This window comes from Lycorma delicatula, chromosome 9, assembly GCF_047948215.1.
Source record: "Lycorma delicatula isolate Av1 chromosome 9, ASM4794821v1, whole genome shotgun sequence".
Lineage (NCBI taxonomy): Eukaryota > Metazoa > Arthropoda > Insecta > Hemiptera > Fulgoridae > Lycorma > Lycorma delicatula.
This window is the reverse complement of record NC_134463.1, coordinates 59457275-59478820: the sequence shown is the minus strand read 5'-3', so window position 1 is coordinate 59478820 and position 21546 is coordinate 59457275. Positions and strand designations below refer to the sequence as shown.

At 28.5% G+C, this 21546-nt stretch overlaps 1 protein-coding gene across 1 annotated transcript in view; it reads right to left on the bottom strand.

Moving 5' to 3' along the window:
- LOC142330572 (germinal-center associated nuclear protein-like) overlaps positions 1-19977 on the bottom strand; it is a 31951-nt gene extending 11974 nt beyond the window's left edge. The window contains exons 1-6 of the mRNA XM_075375950.1: positions 19854-19977; positions 17414-17548; positions 13774-13983; positions 11732-11893; positions 9689-9898; positions 3591-3731 (exon numbers count right to left, since the gene is read on the bottom strand). Coding sequence (XP_075232065.1) covers positions 3591-3731; positions 9689-9898; positions 11732-11893; positions 13774-13983; positions 17414-17490 — 800 coding nt within the window. The 5' untranslated portion in view covers positions 17491-17548; positions 19854-19977. The remainder of the gene's footprint in view (positions 1-3590; positions 3732-9688; positions 9899-11731; positions 11894-13773; positions 13984-17413; positions 17549-19853) is intronic.
- Positions 19978-21546: the final 1569 nt, after the last annotated feature.

The window sequence follows — 21546 nt, the reverse complement described above, 5'->3', positions numbered from 1 at the left end:
GGCTGGCAGCCACTCCAAAAGATAAAGGATTACTGGGTTAAATGTTTAAGGAGCCATAAGAGGACTACTTTAAATGACATTTGGGTTGAAAGCAACTAAGTACGTTATTTCTTTTTCATGACTTATGACCAGATCTTTCTGAGGAGATCTTATACTTTTGGAATCTGGCAATTGAAGTGCTTTAAAAAAAAATCATAAAATAATACCACCAAATACTAAAGTTTCTAATAATCAAATTAATTTTTTTAACAATAATTAAGTTTGTAAAATAACAACCTGCCATAGGTATAAAAATTACAGGTTTTCTAGAATTTTGAAAAAGCCATTAATGTTTGATCATTAAGTACATAATAAATATACACTGATAATAAATTAAATTAGTAAAAATTGTTTATATTCAACTGATAAAGCTTTGCAGAATAGATATTCAATCCTGATATATCCTATAATAATGTTAAATCATGCTCAGTGCTGCCATTAAATAATCACTGCTAAGAGCAAACTTGAACGGCCTTAACGATACGTCACGCCCCGGTGCTTAGTCGGTTCTTGTTCTACCCCAAGTGTTTTAAATGACTTACTACTTACTCTAAATGGTAAACCTTTGAATATCCCAAGAGAAATAAGGGCAGAAGAGCCTACAAGTTGATTTCCAAAATAAATGTGATGGAAGGACTCTTCAAAACAGTCCTCGCAGTATGATGATGAAGTTGCCAACTAACTGTTTGGTTGATATCAAGCTTCAATAACAGCATACAGCCTATTATGCTTTGAATAATGCAGACTTGAAAATAATAGAAGATGATAATTGTAGCTTCCTAGAATGTGGAATAATCTTAATTTTTTTATTCAGTATGACAACATCTTCTAGGTAAAATATTACAGAGGTAAGCAAGATAGTCTTTATCTTATATATGGTAGGAATTACTCAAAAGGAAATAAAAGACACATGAGTCACTTTAACTTCAACTATGGAATACCCAAGGTTTAGAAAAGAGTGATAAGTTATGTAATTGTGCAATATAAATGAATGTAATACTTCAATGTAGCAATATCCTGTTGTATACAGAGAGTACAAAAAAGAATATAGGGATTTTAAAGCTACTTATTATATTTTAACTTTTACTTACATTAAAAAATCATAAATAAAATGAAAGAGTAACTCTTAGTTTTTCTGAACAAGTGTTCAGTGTGAGCACCTTTCATCGCATGGCATACAACATCCAACTGGTAGGAGAGTTCATCCCATACTTTAACAAGCATGTCTGGAGTAATGGAAGCAACAACTGCTTCAATCATGTGCCTCAAACCAGGTAGATCAGTAGGTAGCTAACACACATACACAGTATCCTTTAAGAAAACCCCAAAGGAAAAAACTACATGAGGTTAGATCTGGTGATCTTGGAGCCACTGCAAACAATCTCTGTCATTGAGTCCATGCGATCAAACCAGCAGTTGGGGAAAACATCTTCCAAGCAATCCTCAATAGAATTATGCCATTGCGGTTGCCAAATAAAATTTTCTGCTCCATCTTGCAGTTGAGGAAAGAACCATGCATGCAGCACATACAAATAAGTAACTTCCGTTACATTTACTTTAGTAAAAAAGAACAGCCTGTAAACTTGCCATCGGGATATCATGAAGAAAAAAATTAATTTTGGGGAGTCCCTTTCACTTTGTAAGAGTTGATAAGAATTTCTGACTCCCAGACACTGGCTATAATTTTTCATAATAAATTTTTCACTAAAATGAAATGATGGCTCGTCACTAAACAAAATAATTTCAAGAAAGCTGTCATCTTCATGCTACAACATTTTGATTGCGATGTCTGCACACACAATGTAATCAGTAGGCTTCCAAGTCTGTAACAGCCATAAATAATATGAACACATATGTAAGCATTTCCTGAAAATATTCCAGTCATCACTGGCATTGTTAGTTCATGGCCAGCCATCCTACAGACGTTTACAGAAAGATTCCCTGAAGCATTCAACTTTTTTTTTACCTCCGGTAACACTGTTAAGGTATAAATTCAGAGGATGAGATTAATGACAATTTTTGTAGCGTGTGAAATGCCATGCCTGACCGAGATTCAAACCCAGAACTTCTAGATGAATGGCCAAGACACTACCACTTGTGCCACAGAGGCTGGCATATTATTGTTACTTGGAGAATCACAATTACACTTTCTGTAATTTATGTCAAACTATAAGTATAGATTCACATTTAGCAAACTGCAAAACACAGAAGAAGACTTTCTATTCAGGAGTTGCCTCCTTTGTTGGTGGGACTGACAACCAGAAATATAAGGAAACAATTACAGCCATGCACACAATTAAACCTGCCATTTTGGCTCTTTGATTCTAGCCTTGAATCAATACTGTATACCTCATCCAAGAGATATTATAATAAATTAAACTCTTGTATTATTTTTAGTACATTGAGTAGATTACAGAGAATTATTTCAATCAGAACAGATTCCTGGTCCAAACCAAAACCAATACTGTAGATTAATATAGCAACCTTTTCAATCAAAAACTTAATAAGAGATAGAAAAGGTAATAAATAAATAGAACAGTCTACAAGGTGATCTACCAACGAGGGAATTTTAGTAATAATGTTAAAGCAGAAAAAATATAATAGGAGGAGAATAGTTGGGGGATTAAGAGCTTAGTCAAAGAAAGAGAAAGTATATTTTTATAATTTTTCATTAAATATAGGCCAGTGACTGCAAACAATCATTTTAAAAATCATATAAGAATAAGAGATCCATGTCTAAGACAAGAAATCAAAGGAAAGTTTCAGACTACATAATATCAGACAGAGATTTTTCAGCAAAATTGTGGCCTATAAAACATATTCAGGACCACATACTGACTCAGACCATAGTTAAGTAGCGGTAAAAAAATTTAGATTAAAGTTTAAGAAAAATGTGAGATAGAGATGGGACACACATAACTTAAAAGAGATTGATGCAGTGTTAAAATTTCATAGATTACAATTGCAGGCTTAGAAGTTATTACAAAAAAAAATGTAATAGAAAAAAAGCAAAAAAATATTGGTTGAGGGAAAAATCTATGAAGAAGAGAAATCATGATTACTAGAATGTAAGTAACTGAAATAGAAAAATTACAATTTAAATAGAAAAAAATAATAAAAATGTCGTCAAAAATATATTAATATTAGAGTTGCAAACAGAAGACTACTTACTATTAATAGGAAAAAAGATAACCGACTGCAGGAATATGTCGAGGGATTATGCAGAGGATTCTAAACATATGTCTGGCAGACTTATAACATCAACTGATGCCAGGGTCAAAATAGAAGTAAAAATAACTGAAAATATTATTTACAGAGTTTTAACAACTTTGTATTAATTAGATTTGATTCATCTGTTATTTAAAAAGTTTTTCATCATTGAATGCCTGGATAAAAACAAAGCAAACTAAATAGATTAATTTAACTTCTTTAGGAATACTGAAATCAAAGTTGACAAAACCACTTAGAGTAATAGCACCGTTTTCAATCCTCATAGTTGTGTTTAGCATAACCTCATCAATAAAATACAAATGTTAAATATAAATAAATACCTTCTTATTTCTGGAAATTTAAATGCTACTATTGCTGCTTGTAAAATAGGGTTAAGAAATTTCAATTTTTTTAGAATTGTAAAGTAATCTCTTCGATACCAAGCTAATGACATTTCTGTTGCAATTTTCAAATCATCACTCCTACAAAAAACAAATATGATAAAATTTAACAAAGTAAAAATGTTCCTGTAACACCATTCACTCTTCATTTAATAATTAAAAAATTAACCTCATAACAATTGTTCATAATTTCACTGATAATCGTAAGGAATATAATAAGTGTAACTACATTAATATAATAGTGTATTAATTACATAACTGTAAGAACTACCCACAACATTGGTAAGAAATTCAGCATGGTCTGCCATCATTAACTCTACATACTGACCAGCATAACTCAAACAAGATTCACAGCAAATGTAATCTTTTGACTTATCTGTAGCAAACAAGTTCAAGTTTAAGTTTAACCTCTGGGACCACCTTTAGGTATTGCTTCAGAGGATGAGGTGAATGACAATATTAATGTAGCGTGTGAAAATGCCATGCCTGACCAGGATTTGAACCTGGTCATAAGTTCATTTACTTAAAACTTATATATATGTATATTATATATATTGAGTCCAATGAAGAAACAGAGTAACTTTCAGTACATGTTCTACTGATGAAAATAATGAAAAAATTTACATAAACATAGGTCTGGAAATGCTTCTTTTTTTCAAGTTACGGCTAGTAAAAGATTTCATCCAGATTTCAGCTCTTCTAATAAACAGAAACCCTAATGTAATTTTTGGGACCCAAATCAAGGAGTAAAGTTGGTGGTTTCTTGTGTAATTTGAACTGAGAAATAGTATAAAATATGTCTCAGAACTGTAACTCCAGTAGTTTTTAAGACACCCAATGTAAAACACATTTACCAATGTAAATTCAGTGTCAAAAAGCATGTTTTTTTTTTAGGATTGTAATATAATAGTTTTGTTAAATGACTAATAAATATGGGAGATTTAGTCACAAAACTTGTAGAGAATTTAATCCTGATTATTAAAATTAATGTAAATATAGTCAATAAAAAGTAAATAAAGAATTTTTACAATTGGTTTTTTATTGAAACAAAACAGCAAAAAATAGACAGAAAATCATATTTTTCTTTCTGTACTTAATAAACATTATCATTAATACAGGGAAACAAAAAATAAAAATACATGACATGATTAATGGTAACAAAATAACAAACCTCAGTTACAGTAATTGTTTGAGATTCCTCCCTTCACAATGTACACAGCACTCTACCTGACGTAAAATATTTCTAGTGGCTTTTCCTACCATTTCAGGATCATTTCGTATAAATTTAATAGCATTTCATATTTTAATGAGCAACTCTTCTTTAGTATTAACTTTTTGTCGGTATACTATCATTTTCATATGACTTGAAATGAAGTAATCTGATGGCATTAAATCAAGTGATCATGGTAGACAATTGATTGGTCCACCACATTCAATTTAATTTAAGAAGTTAGCATTCAAGTGATTTCTAGCTACTAACAAAAAATGTGGCATTGCACCTTCGTGCCGGAAAATCGTTTGCAATCTGGTTTGAAACAGTACATCTTCCAAAAGAGTTGATAAATTATTTTTCAAGAAATTAATGTACACATCTGCTGTAAAGTCTTCATTGAAAACAATTGGTCCCAGAATTTTTTCATAAATAATGCCACACCAAACATTAATATGAAATTTATATTGGAAACCAATTTCCACAGTACCATGTGGATTGTCTTTGCTTCATAAATTACTATTTTTAGAATTAGGCTCAATTTCTTGTAAAAGTGATTTCATGAGTAATTAGAATTTACCTTATCAGCACTGTCTTGAAGCCAATGACAGAGGTTTAACCGCTGGAGGTAATCTATTGGCTGCAAATTTTGAACCTTCTGCAGGCGTAAAGGATATAGATTTTCTTTCCGTAGGATATGCCACAATTTGCTTTTTTACAAACCAGTTCAACATGAAATTTGCCTTATAATAGTGGCAAACATTCTTTGGTGTATTAGCATTTACAAATGAAAGGATAGTTTCCAATATGTTAGTTTTCTGTTGAATGCCAAGTAAGCCATCATGTTAATGATGAACATCATGTGATTCGGCATATTCACCATAGTCCAGGCAATTCATGTATTTTATTTTTTAGTTTTGCTATATTAAGAATAATGTTTATCAGGTACAGAAAGAATAATACAATTTTCTGTCTATTTTTCATTTGTTTTGCTTCCATAAAAAACCGATTTTAAAATGTTTTATTTACTTTTCATTGGCTTTATTTAAATTAATTTTCTCAAGACTAAATTCTTTATAGGTTTTTTTCTAAATCTTCCGCATTTATAAGTCATTTAACAATGCTATTGTACTACAAACCTTAACAAAACTTGTTTTTCAACACTAAATTTTTTTTCATTAGAACTGACTGAAATCCAGACAAAATTTTTCACTAGCTAACTCAAAAAAACTTTTCTGAACTTTTTCATTATTTTCACTTATAGAACATAGCCTGAACATTTCTCTGTTTCTTTGTGGGACACTCTGTTTATATATATATATATAAGATATAAGATAAGAACTTATATATATATATATATATATATATATAAGATATAAGATAAGAACTTATATATATATATATATATATATATATATATATATATATATAAGAACTCCTTGGTTCCAAAAAATTGAAATGAAATAATAGAATCAGTTAAACCCATCTGGTATTCACATTTATGTTAGTTATATAATTAAGTTTTTTAACAAAAATATTCATCAAGGTTGGCACCACTGTGTAACCTTTACTGTGTATCTGGTTGGCAGTCTCACTTTCAGTCATGACACTGCATCAGATAGCACAGTGTGTGATTTGGTTTATTGAAACAAGATCAGTTATCACAGTTCAGCGTAATTATTGACATGAATATGGCGGTGCTGTGCTTATGAATAAAACAATATTTCAGTGGTTTAATCAGTTAAGGAAATTCACAGTGTAATCTTAACACTTAATCTTAAGTGTAAGGTACCAGGCAGGCCCTCTGTATCTGAACAGAATGTGTAACAGATTCGAGCATATTGTAAGCCTAGCCCAAAAAAGACATTAGCAAGGCACAGTTTAGAGTTTGGAATACCTAAATCTACAGTTTACAAAGTGGTGCATAAAAGACTTAGACTAAGTGCATATAAAAGACACTTTTACATGGAATCAAACCCAATGACAAAGTGAAAAGATTAAGTTTGCAAATGCATTACTTAACAACGTCGATAAAAATGAGGACTACCTGAATAATGTCATCAGATAAGTAATGTCTTTCGAGATGAGGCAACATTCCACATTAGTGGGTCAATAAATCAACACAATTACAGGATTTGGGGATCAGAGCCACCTTATGAAATTATTGAATGTGAACATGACTCTCCTAGAGTCAATCTTTGGTGAGGACTGATGAATGACTGTATTGTGGGCTTGTTCATTTTTGTAGAAAGCATAATTGATGGGAATATTTTCTTTGATACGCTCAAACTTTATGTCTTCCACAGATTGATGATATTGAAGAAGAAAAAGGATTCATTTTCTACCTGCTAGATGTTACTCCGTCGCATTACAGCAACTATGTCTGTGTGGCATTAAATATTCAGTTTCAAAACAGATGGATTAGAAGAGGAGGACCTATTGGATGGCCACCAAAGAGCCCAGACATGAACCACTAGATTTCTTTTTGAGGAAGTATGTGAAAAATACTGTTTATTTGGAAAAAATCTGTGACAACAACCACCTACAGGAGAGGATTGTTGCAGCAGTAGAATCCATTATACCAGACATGCTGGCGAGTACATGGGAAGAACTGGATTACTGTCTGGACATACGCAGGACAAAGAATGATGCACATATAGAGATGTATTAAACATCAAAAACCTTCAGAAATTATACTCAAGTAAGTAATACTTTAAATATAATGCTGTTAAATAATACTTGATATATATTATGTCAACTTCGATAAATTTGGTTTGTGAAAGGTTTCAAGGGACAACCTAAAAGCAATGTTCTTGCAAAATAAACAAACCAAGATTTAGTGAAAAGACGAATAGTACTGAAAGGAGTCCTCACAAGACAACAAGATCATTAGCTCAACAAACTGGAGTTTCTCTATCATTATGTCGGCGCATACTTCGGTTTACAAATGAAAACCTATCATGTGACTGTTGTGCATGAAGTAAAACAACATGACAAAAGTAAACAAGTAAATTACTGCCAGTGGTTCTTACAGAATACCAACGAAGGATTCCTTGATCCTTTTTTCTTCATTTCAAAGTATGAAGTGTGGTTCCATTTATCAAGTTTTATACCCATTAGAAACCATTCCGTGATTTAAAAATTGGTGTTTGGTGCGCAATTTCTGGACATTTCTGGTTCTATTTATGACTGTACAAAGAATTTATAGATAACTTGACTCCAGAAGAACTTTCTTATGAATACTTATAAATACAAGACAGAGCGACTCGCTCCATCTTGGAAGCAAGACGGTCTCTTATTCAAATCCATCGAGATTTCACAAAGAATAGAACAATCAATGGATATCAGTGGCATGGCCACCTCGATCTCCAGACTTATCACCGTGCAATTTTTATCTCAGGACCTATCTGAAAGGGATAGCCTACAACAAAAATCTATGAACATTGGAAGAGTTAAAAAAACAACATATGACAAGAGATTGCCTGGATTCCAGCTGGAGAATGGCAGAAAGTTTTTCTGAACATAATTAGCACGCTGAACTTTGTTGAGCGGCTGGTGGTAAAAATTTTGAACAGAGATGTTAAAATTACATTGCAATATTGTAGGTGGTAAACATTTTGAACAGAGATGTTAAAATTACATTGCAATATTGTAGGTGGTAAACATTTTGAACAGAGATGTTAAAATTACATTGCAATATTATAAAAATTTTTCAAAAGCACTGTAATCAAGAATCAATACTGTAAGTAATTTAATATTACTTTTTCATTTTAAAATTTTTATTTCCTGTGGCTGGTTTTATTTTGCCCACTTTGTATTTGTATAATTTCAAGGTAGTTTGTTTATAACAGCAAAGTTCTTACTGAACACAATATAATTTGGAAATTTAATTTTGTAAATTACTAAACAATGTTAATAAGTAAATATGAAAACATTACAATATAAAACTGTGCTCATTAATCTCTGTAATCTTTTGCTACATGAAACTGATGCAAGGTTATGTAAAGAGCTCCAATAAAAATATATATCTAATAATGTATTATTATTAATAACTTATATTATTTTAACCTATTCAAATAACCATCATATGATGTATCCACTTTTTGGCGATACTCTAGTTCTAACACATCTTTCCAATGTCGTATAACAATTTTAAAATGCATTATTTTATAATAATAAGAATGCACATTTTTCTTGAAGGCAGTGCTTTTTTTCAAAAATATTTACCTAATTCAGCAGTGTTAGATTATTTATTAAAGATAAAAAGTGGCATTTTTGTATTCTTCCAAGTTGACAGGATTATTGTTATAAATAAATTGTTATCATGAATTCATGTTAAAAAAATACCAGAACAAAACAGATTCTATACTATTAAAAATTATCAATATGTTGATTTTGTACAAGAATATAAAATTACATATATCAAATATAGTTGTAAAAATTAGAAGAATTCTTTAAAAATATTTGTGTGCAGTATAGTAGTGCATTGTTGTAACATAAACAATGGGAAAAATAGAAAATAAAAAAGGATTTCAAAATGAGGATTGCTGAATTAAAAATTTTTTAAATCTTAAGATAAATAGGAGAAAAAAGGAATTTGTGGCAACATTTTGTAGAAATGAACAAGGTTGATGGGCTAGGATCCAGGATAAAGTAAATATGCTGAGGTTAAAACAGAGCAGCACAGGAAAAACATGAATGTAGAATAGCATCAAACCAGTCATGTAATGACTAAAAAAAAAAAAAAAAAAAAAAAATGATATAATGCTGTCTTCTAAAAAATCTTTTACAACAAATTCTTTGTAAATATATTAATTAAAATGCTTACTGATACTTTTGTAGAAAAGTTAATCCTCTAACGATAGCATCAGTTTTACCAAAATTAATGATTTGATACAAAGCCTCCATTTCTGGTCTATTTACACAGTATTCACGGATCTTTGTTTTATAGTACAGACCAAAAACTTGATCTAAACATATTGTAAGATGATCATTATTTGATTTTAAGTCAAATTCTGATAGAGATGCACCACTCAACCTAAAAAGACACAGATATAAATTATCTTAAATTATGTTTAAATAACTCTCAAGTAAATTTTTGTTGTCACCAGTCCCTTACTTATTTGATGAACCATTCCTCATTATTATATAATAATCATCTCTTATATTTATAACTTATATTTCATTTAAGGATCAATAATTTACTTGTAAAATTTAGTTCAAGAATAACAAAATCAGAAAACCTAGAGAACTATCAACACTTATCAATTTATTTAAAATTGTTATTATTTAATTTCAATGAATTAAGAGTATTTAATTTTAAAAAAATATGAATTTTAAACAAACAAAAAATTAGTAAATTATTAAAGGTAAAAAATCAGGCATTTATTTATTTAGTTCCTTTATAGGAAGGAATGCAAATCCTTACATTGACTTTTAAGAAGGTTTTTATTATTCTATTGCATTTTTATGAAAAGAAAAGTTGATAAAGTTGTAAACTTTCCTGAATTGGGTTATTTATTCTTATGTTAGTGGAAAACTGATCATACTTAAAAAATATTATCTAAGTTTTTTATTTTGAAATGGGGGTAATTTATGATGAAACTTTATTGTAAAATTATCACAATACGTTTAAATAAACCAAAAAATGTTTTAGCAATTTAAAAAATCAATATTTTTAAACTTTTATTGACTCCCTCACTCCCAATATTGCCCCCAAAGTATTTTGTTGGGTTGCTTGCACTACTACTATGCCTAGGAAGACAATAAAAAAAGTTCAGTTAAAAATATGCAATAAATTAAATTATAGGTTTTTCAGTTTTGGGGAAGGAGAAATTTAAAAAAAAATGGTAAGATAAGTATGCATAAGTATGTATACTGAGCTTAATATAAAGTGGGATTATGTTGCTTTGAGAAAAATGACCACCAAAAAAAAACTGGTGCTTCTTATGGTGTAAAAAATAATAATTCAGGCAAATATTTAAATCAGTAAATATATCTGTTTGACTTGATCTTTTTTTTAAATATTCCAAAGGAGTATTACAGCCAGGCACTGAGTTTTGCGTAGTTCGATATCAATTAAATCATTTAATTAGATTAATGTAAGTTCTAGAAATGACAAAAAAATAAAAAAGAGTTTTTTTACTCACTACACCTGACAGGGGGTTTGAATAAGATTACCATTAAAAATTATCTTAGCTATTTCAGGGCAATTAAATTACATGCAAAACTGATCTATCCTTTGAATTAAATTTTGAGATATGGAACCCATAACACCTGTATCTCCCTCACCCTTTACCGATTTTGGCCAAAATTAAATGATATCAATCCCCCACGTACAGAAATCATTATGTAAAATTTCATCTAAATCAGTCCATCCATGCTGAAGTTCTCAAGTAAACAACAATATTATATATATATATATATACAATGAGTTTTTCAATGCTAAAATGTTAGAGGGGTCATGAATTTTCAATATCTGCAAAAAACAAATTTGAGGTCAATATCTTCAAAATTTGATTAGTTAACATACTTTCCCTTACATGGAATACTGTATAACTATGCAGTATAACTACATAGTAAGGAAATTAAAATTGATAGGAAAAGAGTATAGAAAAAAACTAGAAACAAACTAAATAAAAAACGTGACAGAAAAATAGCATATGCCAAAGCATTCTGTCTTGATGATTAATAAAATATCAAGTTTCATTTTTTTGCTGTAGTAGACATTGAATATCAAGTGATATGATCACAAATAAAAATAAAACATGATTAAGTAAATTACACATATTTATATACAAGCATTAAAACTAAAAACTGTTTACATTTTTTATTATAAAAACATAACTTTAAGTTACAAAAATAACCTTACCTGTACGCTGCATACACATGGTATCTAACAATAGGTTCTAATATCTCAAGACAGTCTGGACCTGGTACATCCTGAACAACTAGATCTTGTCTGACACTTCTGAGGCGATCGCAGAGAAAATCAGCTACTTCATTCCATGGTACTCGATCATCCAGTATAACCCTATAATTTTATTTATTATAATTATATACGTATGATAGAAATTCCTCAGTTAAATTCCACTGTACCATGCTATTTTTATAATTATACTGCATTAACCAAAAAAGAAAATTCCAGAAATGTTTTAGGTATTACATTACCATGTGGGACCATATTTGTACTATTAAAATCATACTTAACTATTTTCATAATTTATCTATCACCAAAACCTAATTAAATCATATTATTACTCCAAAATAATGAAAACCCTATAAAAGATTCTAACCATAACAAACTTGTTGGAAAAAAAATACATTCAAAAGAGGATTTTTTGGTAAAAAATGCAATATTTGCATTAAAAACCACTTCTTTTTAAAGAAATAAATAAATAGAGTTTGGATACACAATTACATTAAATTACTTTTTTCAACTATTATTTGAGATTTTTTCAAATGAGTTTAAAAAGTGTAGTTCCTTCCTTTCTTCACCAGTACCAAAAAAAATAAATAAAGAATGATGTGCATAATTTTAAATATTAAATGAAAGAAAAATTTAGGATGGCTTCAAAATTTTACTTAAATTTTAATACTTTTATAATATTGTTTTATTCCCTACTCCCATTAATACCCACGTAATTGGAGACTAATGATTATTTAAGGAGAGGTCTTCAATTTATTTTTTAGGCACTTCTTTGCAGATAGAATTCCCAATATCAGATTTGGCTACTGGGTGCACTAACAACAAGATGGATAATTTATTTTATTTTTATTCTTTATTCATAATAACAAGTCAATCAGCTTGTTAAAAAAAAATACCAATGACACGAAAGTAACAATGTTACTAGACTAATTTTATTGTATTACTTTTAATAATATATTAGTAATTTTTAAGCCACACCGCATTACATTACAAACTTATTTTAATTGAAATTTTATAAATGTAATTATTTCTCTAAACACATTCAGAATTTAGCATAGAACACGGAAATTATAAAAAATATGATTGTTCTTAAATTATATTTTTATTTTAAAATAATTCATTGACCCAGTTACAGTTTATTGTGCTATTTGGTTTTTTAACAGAGGTGAATTTTGCATGTCAAAAATTCCATATCTGTTCAAGATTCCGACCCAGAGCCTTTCAAATAAAATGTAGAGAGGCTACCACTTTGCTATGGAACCAATCAGTAGAAAAATTATGCCATTACAAGCCTTAAAATTTATTAAATAGCGCATAATCAATAAAAACATCTACTGATGTAAATTTAGCTTCAGGAACTCTCGTCAAAAATTTAACACAATTACTCATGCGTTATATTTTATACAATGTGACAATTTTTATTAGACATTGTGTGCATTTTAGTATAAATCAAAGACAAGTACTTAAAAGAGATTAAAATAAGACTAAAATTTTATTGTTTAATAAAAGATTTTAGGTCTTGTTTGACCAAATAATCTTTGTTCATCAAAATTATATCGTAAGTAGAATATAATTACTAAAAAAAAAAAAAATTAAATTAAATTTTTAATAAAAGATTTTAGGTCCCATTTGACCAAATGATGTTTGTATTAACAAAATTATATTGTGTCTAATGTATATTTTCTAAAATAATCAAAACTTTATTAGTTCATAATAAAAAATATATTAGATAAGTTCTAATATAACAAATTAGGTTAATTCATAAAAAATTTTGCATGCTACATTTTATGCAGCATTCTGATGATTCCAATCAAATTCCAGTTTATTGGAAAATATTAATTTTTCATGAAATCTCATATCAACATATTACGCGTAAGGAATGAATTAAGGAATACAAAAAAATGTTAACAAAATATCAAACCTATTGTATAAAATACAATGTTCCCGAAAATTAAGTAAAACTAAAACAAATATACTATACATACTTTGTTAGAAGATAATTAACAGTCTTTAAAAGAGTTTCTGGACAACGTAAATATTTTTCAACGCATAAGTCAATTGAATTAGCAGTAGAAATTTGACAACATTTGACAAATAGTTGTAGATTAAACCAATTTTCACTTATTTTTATTTTATTTTTTTTACCATTTCGTCGTTTTGTTTCTAGAATGTGCATTAATCCATTTCTTAGTCTCCTGGAAAGAAAAAAAGATTATTGAGCTTTATGAAATTAATTGATTTTGAATGCTAAGATTATTAAACCATTGTAATTGTTGAAAATAAATTACTAAAGCTACATCAAGACTTATTTAGAAAGAGAAAAGCTGTAACAATATTTTGTTTTATTTTTCTCAATACAAATTTTTTTTTCAGATACAAAATGCAAGCACTTTTTAAATACATTAGTAATTTTTCTTTACTAAAAACAAACTATGAGTACAAAGAAAATTTTGAACGAAATTTTTCTATATGTATGTAATTGAAGTAGTTTTGCTACTAATACACACAAAAACACACATGTGTGCCTACACATGTTATGTTAAATAAAAATAAAACTTTCTAATTTGGGAATTTTAAACAATTTAGGTAATCAAGGCCTAGTTCACTGTTTCAACATCCATATTTGGTAGTCATCCATTCAAGAATTATAAAAAAAAATTAACTTTTTTTTTAAATGCCGACACAATATCAAAGTAATGTTTTATTTTCCAGCTTTTAATGGTTTTTTTTTTAGTTTAATTACAAAATTTATACTTAATTTATATTTACTGAATAATTTCTTAGATTTACAACAAATAATTTTATTTTCCTAATTACTTCTTGTTTTTAGTAAATTCAAAATGTTTACGCACTGCTAATCATAAAATAATGAAAAAAAGTTAAAATTAAACTGAGATTAGTTATGTAATTAAAATAAAACATTAGCATACACTAAAAACATATACTGTAAACTACACATATTTATACTGCATGTACAATTTATACAGTATACATTAGAAAATTATGAAATTACTGAATATATTTCCAGTAAGCAAAGTAAATTATTACTATTACAGTATTATATGTATATAATTATTTTTAAATCACTTGTATATTGAATCACAATCAAGTTCCTGTTAGAAAGCAAAGAAGTTTGTAAATTTCATAGTTCTTAAATACTACTAATATTATTATTTTTATTTTTTTGAAACTTTAGGATCATCAACTGCTATGGTCATTAGCCCCTTCCACTACAAAAAAAGCATGCTATTCCCTCCCAGTAATAAATTAAATACAAAAATTAGATACTTCAGCCCTTTGTTCTTCTAATTTTTCATCCCCTTGCTCTTCTACTTCTGACTAAACTGGGTGTTATACTTCTTTAGCCTCTAGCTCCTCTTATTCTTCTTCAGCTCTTGAGCAAACTGTTTCTTTGAACACTGGATCAGCAGCTTCTTTGGTTCCTTATTCTGTTTCAGCTTCAATCACAACAGTTACTAAGTCAATACCTGGATTTCCTGGCGGTATTTGTACAACATCCAGCAACAAGCATGAAATAAAGACATTTGTCACTCCTGAAGAAGTTCAAGTTCAACCTTATTCTAGGGCTGAAGAGCGTAAAAAGAGGAAGCAAGGAAGAAAACCAGGAAAAACAATGATTGCAACAAACACACCAGAAAAAATGCAATTAAAGAGCAGAAGCAAATAAACAAAAGTCCATAAAAGCTGTGGGACATGTTACGAAAATTATAAAAAATTTAGGACAGTCATTTCAAATATCAATGAGAAAAACATACAAACAAAACCTCAAAAAAACCCCAGAAAAAGATAAAATTAGTTGAGGATTCCAGTTCCTCAGCTGATTCAGAACTATTTTCATTAGGTGAACTATCTCTTATGTCAACCAACAATGAAGATAGTTGTGATGAAGAGTGTTTGTATTGTTGTTCTTCAAAGACAAGTAATCAAAGTGGGGAGAAATGGTGTAAGAGTACGTCTTGTGGTTGATGGAGCCATTATCTTTGCGCAGGTGTTGAAATGTTATATACTCGTATATGACTTCTGCAAATGAAGACTGTAACATAACGTAAATAAGTATTGGTCTTTGTTTATCAATCACTTGTAGTTTCCAGCTTACTTTAAAGTGATTCAAGATAGTTGTTTAATTTTTTTGCCATATTTATTTTGAAAGTGTATTGCTACAATAAAATATTAAAAATATGACTTTATCTGTTTATTTCTCTTTGTACAGTTGAAGTTGGCCTTTGTATAGAAAAAGGCTTTCATCAGTAATATCAATTTCAGGAATAAGATTTTTGAAAGTTTTCAACAATATTGTGAAAAAAGAGTCAAATAATACTCAGTTTGGGAATCAGGTGAGTTTTCACTGGATTAAATAAGGTGTTATCAGAGAAATGGAAATATTTTTTATTTCTAAAAATCTATAGTAGGATATTGTTTAAAAACAAAACAGAATCTGTAAAAATTTTTTTACAAATACAACAGAAATTAAGATTTCTTTTTACAGCATCCTGAAGAATAGAAAAATTTTTACAGCACCCTTAAATTTTTTTAAACAGATATATTTGCTTCCACTAATATGACAAATATAACATATTCATTTGTTTCAGATGTTTTAATTTTAAAAATACTCTCATGTAAATGTATAATAAAAAAAAAATAAAATAAGCTTAAAACAAAGAACAAGTGTAGTTACATTAATATCTACATTAATTTTCAGTTTACCAATGAATAAAAAAGATGAAGTGATTATGGAAGATAGGAGGGTTTTGGTCAAACCTATCCCAAACATGTGCTTTGTACAATCTGCTATGTTCATTGGTAGCTTCTTCATCAAAACTTTCTACCAGTAAATCATCTTCACTTGATTCATCACAGATTCAACCTAAAATCAAAACTGTCTGACCATAAAATACTTTACTCATCATTTACAATCAGACACGACAAAAAAAAAATATTCACACAAACATAAATCTATAAAAATTTATAAAAAAATAGTTCAGCAGTAATAAAACGATAATAGACATACAAAAGTTAACACAATAATAAAAATATTTACTGACAAGTATTTACTGGTACAGATTGTAACAGTGATCTATGAAAAATAACTTTAAGATATGAATACACAACTGAACAAACTTATACTGGTAGGCCAGCTAAGACATATATGTAAGTAGAAGAGCAAAAATCTGTACTACTAATTCAGCCAATTACAAAAGTGTTGAAACAAGCAAAGTCACAGTACTTCATAAAAGCTAATGTAAAATACTCAATACAAATGAAGCCAAAGTTATTAAAGATTAGTATAACATACCAAGAATATTAACCAAAACGTTTTTTACATCAATTAATTATACAAAAATAATTAATAATTTCAATTAATAACACTAAATTCTATTAAACATTATTACTTCATTTATTTTCACTGACCTAACTATTAATTGTAGCAATGGTCACAAGAATACTTCGCAACTGATAGAAATCAAAGCATTAGGTAAATAGTACCGAAAAGTGAATTAAAATCTTCAGTTAAAACTAAAGATAATACTCAATACCAAAATACTACAACCTAGTAAATAATGAATGATCTTAATTATTTTTATCATAATAAAATTTATGACTTACATCTTTGCTTCTCTTATTGGACACATTGTGTCACATGTTCCAAAATAAAAGTGTTCTTCATCTGACTCCATTTTCATATAACTTACAAAAAAAATTATACCTCTACTAATAAATGTGTGCGTGCACCTTTAAAAGCTGTAATTAAAAAAATATATATATAAGAAAATTGATGACCAAAATTACGAATAAATCTAACCATTCTATTTTATTAAATAATGAATAAAAATTAATAAATAATTTCAGGTTGTGTTGTAAACTATTATTTAAATGCCAAACTAGAAAACCAATTAATAAAAGTATGAGTATTAATACTGCATATAGAGCTAGCAAATATTCGCATAGTGTAACAATTTTTGGCTTGTAAAATTTCTTTATACATTATTGACTGCATAATTAACACTTGAATTATACTGTGCAATTATAATTTAAAATGTATACTTTTGTTTAGTTTTCAACCCTCATCCATTTTCCTTAGTCCAAGCATCTTTCTTAGATTCTTCTCTCGCTAATTTCTATTCCATCTACTTCTCCCTGATCTAGTGTTATTTATTCTGCATCATACGGGACCATTCAGTTAGGATTACTATAGTAAGTGTATAATACGAGTATAATACCTACACCTTTCCATTTATTATTTTATGAATTCTTTGTAAAGGCTTTGGCTTTCTGTATTTTGCTGATCCTTATTTAATTTGATTCTGTATCTAATCCATGTGGTTGGATTATTTTGCCTAGTACTTGAATCTCTCTTGTTTTCTTGATTTTTCAAATCTTGATTATAGATATTTGGGAGTTAGTTCTATGTTTTTGTACATTGAGTTTTTTCAAAAATATCTGTTAAGACATGTTTTTTCTGCCAACTTCTGCAGGATGTTAATTTATTCTATTGTTGTTTCTACATCTTCTGCTAGAAATGCAAGGTCATATGCAAAGGTTAAGCAATTTTATGTTCAAATTCTCTTATTTTTATTTTATTCATCAATTAGTTTTTTCTTTCTGTATTTAGATCAATTCTTAATTCCTTTCATATCTACCGATAATTATTTAAATCAAAATTCACATCTAATTATAGGTTTTCTTTCTTTTAAATGGTTCTTGAGCACATACTATTGTATTTTAAACATATATGATAAAACAATAAACTGTTTTTTAGAAATTAAAAATTATTTCTTATTGAAGTCAAGAGGTAATAGTATTTTATCATGTAGTATACATTATATTACAAGAAGATACCTCTTTGTTTTACATAATTTTGAAACAAAATCAAAAACACGAAAACTCAATTTATAAAAATAACTAAACCTTATCATTGATAACAACTACTACTGCAGATATTTTCACTTGTAAAACAAAAGGAAATTAAATACAGCTGAGCATGGAGAGAATAACAAGAAATACATAACATGCATTAAAAAAATAGAATGTACTGTTGTGATTGCCAAAAGTTATTTACACTGTTCTATTTATTAATACACTGTTCAATGTTGTTAAATATAATTCAGAACAGAAAAAAGATTACAAGCACACAACTTTTACATATTAATCTCATACCTATTTGTAATAAACACATTATTAGAAACTCCAGTCTGTCAATTTTATTTTAATCTACATATTTTAATGTACTTTATAAAATATCATGATTATTTTTACAAATAATTTAATGTTTTATTAAAATTACAGGTAAGTTTGGTTCAACACTGTCTGGCACTACATGTTGGGTTAGCAGTATTTTCTTACAATAAAAAAAATAATATTTTAAATTAGGATTTATAAAATTTTATTAAGAAACAATTTTAAAAAGTTTAACTTTAAAAATCAGAAGAAACCTTGTTCAGAACAAAAGTTTTTCAAAGGTAAATAAAAATATTTTTTATTCTCATTTCTACTTTCAGAAGTAAAATAAACAGAAATTCAAATTGTTAATATGGAATTAATACATTCAAATTATCTTTATTCATGAATTTTAGTTGATAAGTGCACTAGATAATCCACTGAATAAACAAATTGATGGCACTAGATAATCCACACATGGTAAAATTAATGTAATGTTACAAAATGTAACAGGTTTTTTTTAATGTAAAAAGTTAGTTATGCCATTCTCCACGACTTTCTGTTATATGTTGATCTTTAACCTCAGCATATTTACAACATCAGAATCCTCAGTTCCATATCCTATTTCAATTCCTACTTCCAAATTTTACTACCATAATGCAGTACACTCCACACAAATGTTTTAAAGAATTTCTTTCTAATCCTTTGATATGTAATAATTACTACCATACTTTTTTTGTAAGTACCTTTTTTCGATTATTACGTGAAGAATCATTTTAAAAATAAAAAAAGTGTGAAGTAAAAAAAAATCCTTTTTTTGTAGGTTAAACGGGCTTCTAAGACCACAAATGGTAAATGATATAAAAAAAGAATTATACATTTCACTCACCAGTAAAATATCTTTTAACATATCCTTTATAATTCTTACAAAACTACTAAGAGAAGTTAAGATTTTATGTATAAAAAGAATACGTTTTTGTTGTGAATGTACATTTCGACAACATAACCTGTCGAATTCATTTAACCCGCCAGTTTACAGAGAGTTGGCTACGATTTAATGATTTGTTGCTCGGATCAAATCCATCGTTCGAACTCCTTGAATCCAAATCCCATGCTCTACTGCCTCGAATCAGTCAGTAGTTATTATAGGAGCCGCAACTTAAAATCATTGTGACAACAGTTATGATTCGAACGAACAAACTAAACACACCTAGTACTCTCTCGACTGCTAAAATATGCTGTTTTAAATTCGGCTTAGTTAATATTATGTCGGAATCAGCAAATTATATAGGAGTGGAGGAACTATATTAGTCATAGCAGCTGATTTGATGATTCCGTAATCATCTTCGAATCATCTTAGCCTTAAAACAAACGAATGTAATAGATAGATTAGGTTTAATTTTCTTAACATTTGGCATCGTTGGTATTATACAATATATATAAAAATAGAATATACACTTACCAACATTTGTGAGTATTGATTACCCAAGCGCTTTCGGATTATTCCTCAATCATCGGGGATAAATTATGAATTTTATAGTTGTACATATAAATTTTTAAACATAAGAATTAAAATGAAAGTAAAAATTACTAATATGTCCATAGCAGTTGATTGTCAATAATTAAAATAAGTCTACGTTAAAAGTAAAACGTCTTGTGACTAAGATGTTTACAACTGTTATTTAGCAATTGCAAACATTTTTTTTTAACTTTTTTATTTTTATTTAAATATACTGATTTATGAAAACCGAAATTTTCATTTTGAGATAGCGAAATTTTTCGCTATCTCAATGCTTCCTTTACTTCGTACAAGGAAGTAGAAAATGTGTATATGTAATTTAATAGGCGTACAAGAAGTTATGTGTTGTCCACATCAGAGTTTTTTTAACATTAGCTGGATGTAAATTTCATCAGGTTTTTTGATACTGTACTCAGAATTTATTTTATAACCAAGTTGACTAACAAGTCAACTCAAAATCAGTTGGCTTGAACAGAAATCAATTGAAAATAAATATAATAAGTTTTATACGAATTATTAAAATTTAAAGATTTAAATGCATTTTTACTTCCTTGTGCGAAATAAAGGAAGTATTGTAATTGCGATAAATTTCGGTTTTCAGATTTTAACGGAAATATCCATTAAGACCATCCGTGAATCCATTTTGACTAGTTTCGGCGTGACGTCTGTATGTACGTACGTAAATATCTCGCATAACTGAAAAACGATTAATCGTAGAATGTTGAAATTTTTGATTTAGGACCTTGTAACGTCTAGTTGTGCATCTCCCCATTTGATTGCAATCAACTGTGACAAAATTGCCCAAAAAAACCTTTTTCTTAACTACAGTAATAAGACCTCATTGAGCGTTTTTAAACTAAATACATAAGTGGTTCTTATTTTCACTGGTTCCAGGGTTATAGCCAAATAAAATTGTAATTAATGAAATATTTGATCTTACAACGGAATGGCACATCGGTTCGAATCTGAATTCATTTCAGACTTTTTTTTAATAATAATTTGTTTTGTTTGTTGTGAAAGTTAACACTGTACCCAGATTCTTTTAACTCATTAGTAATTTTCT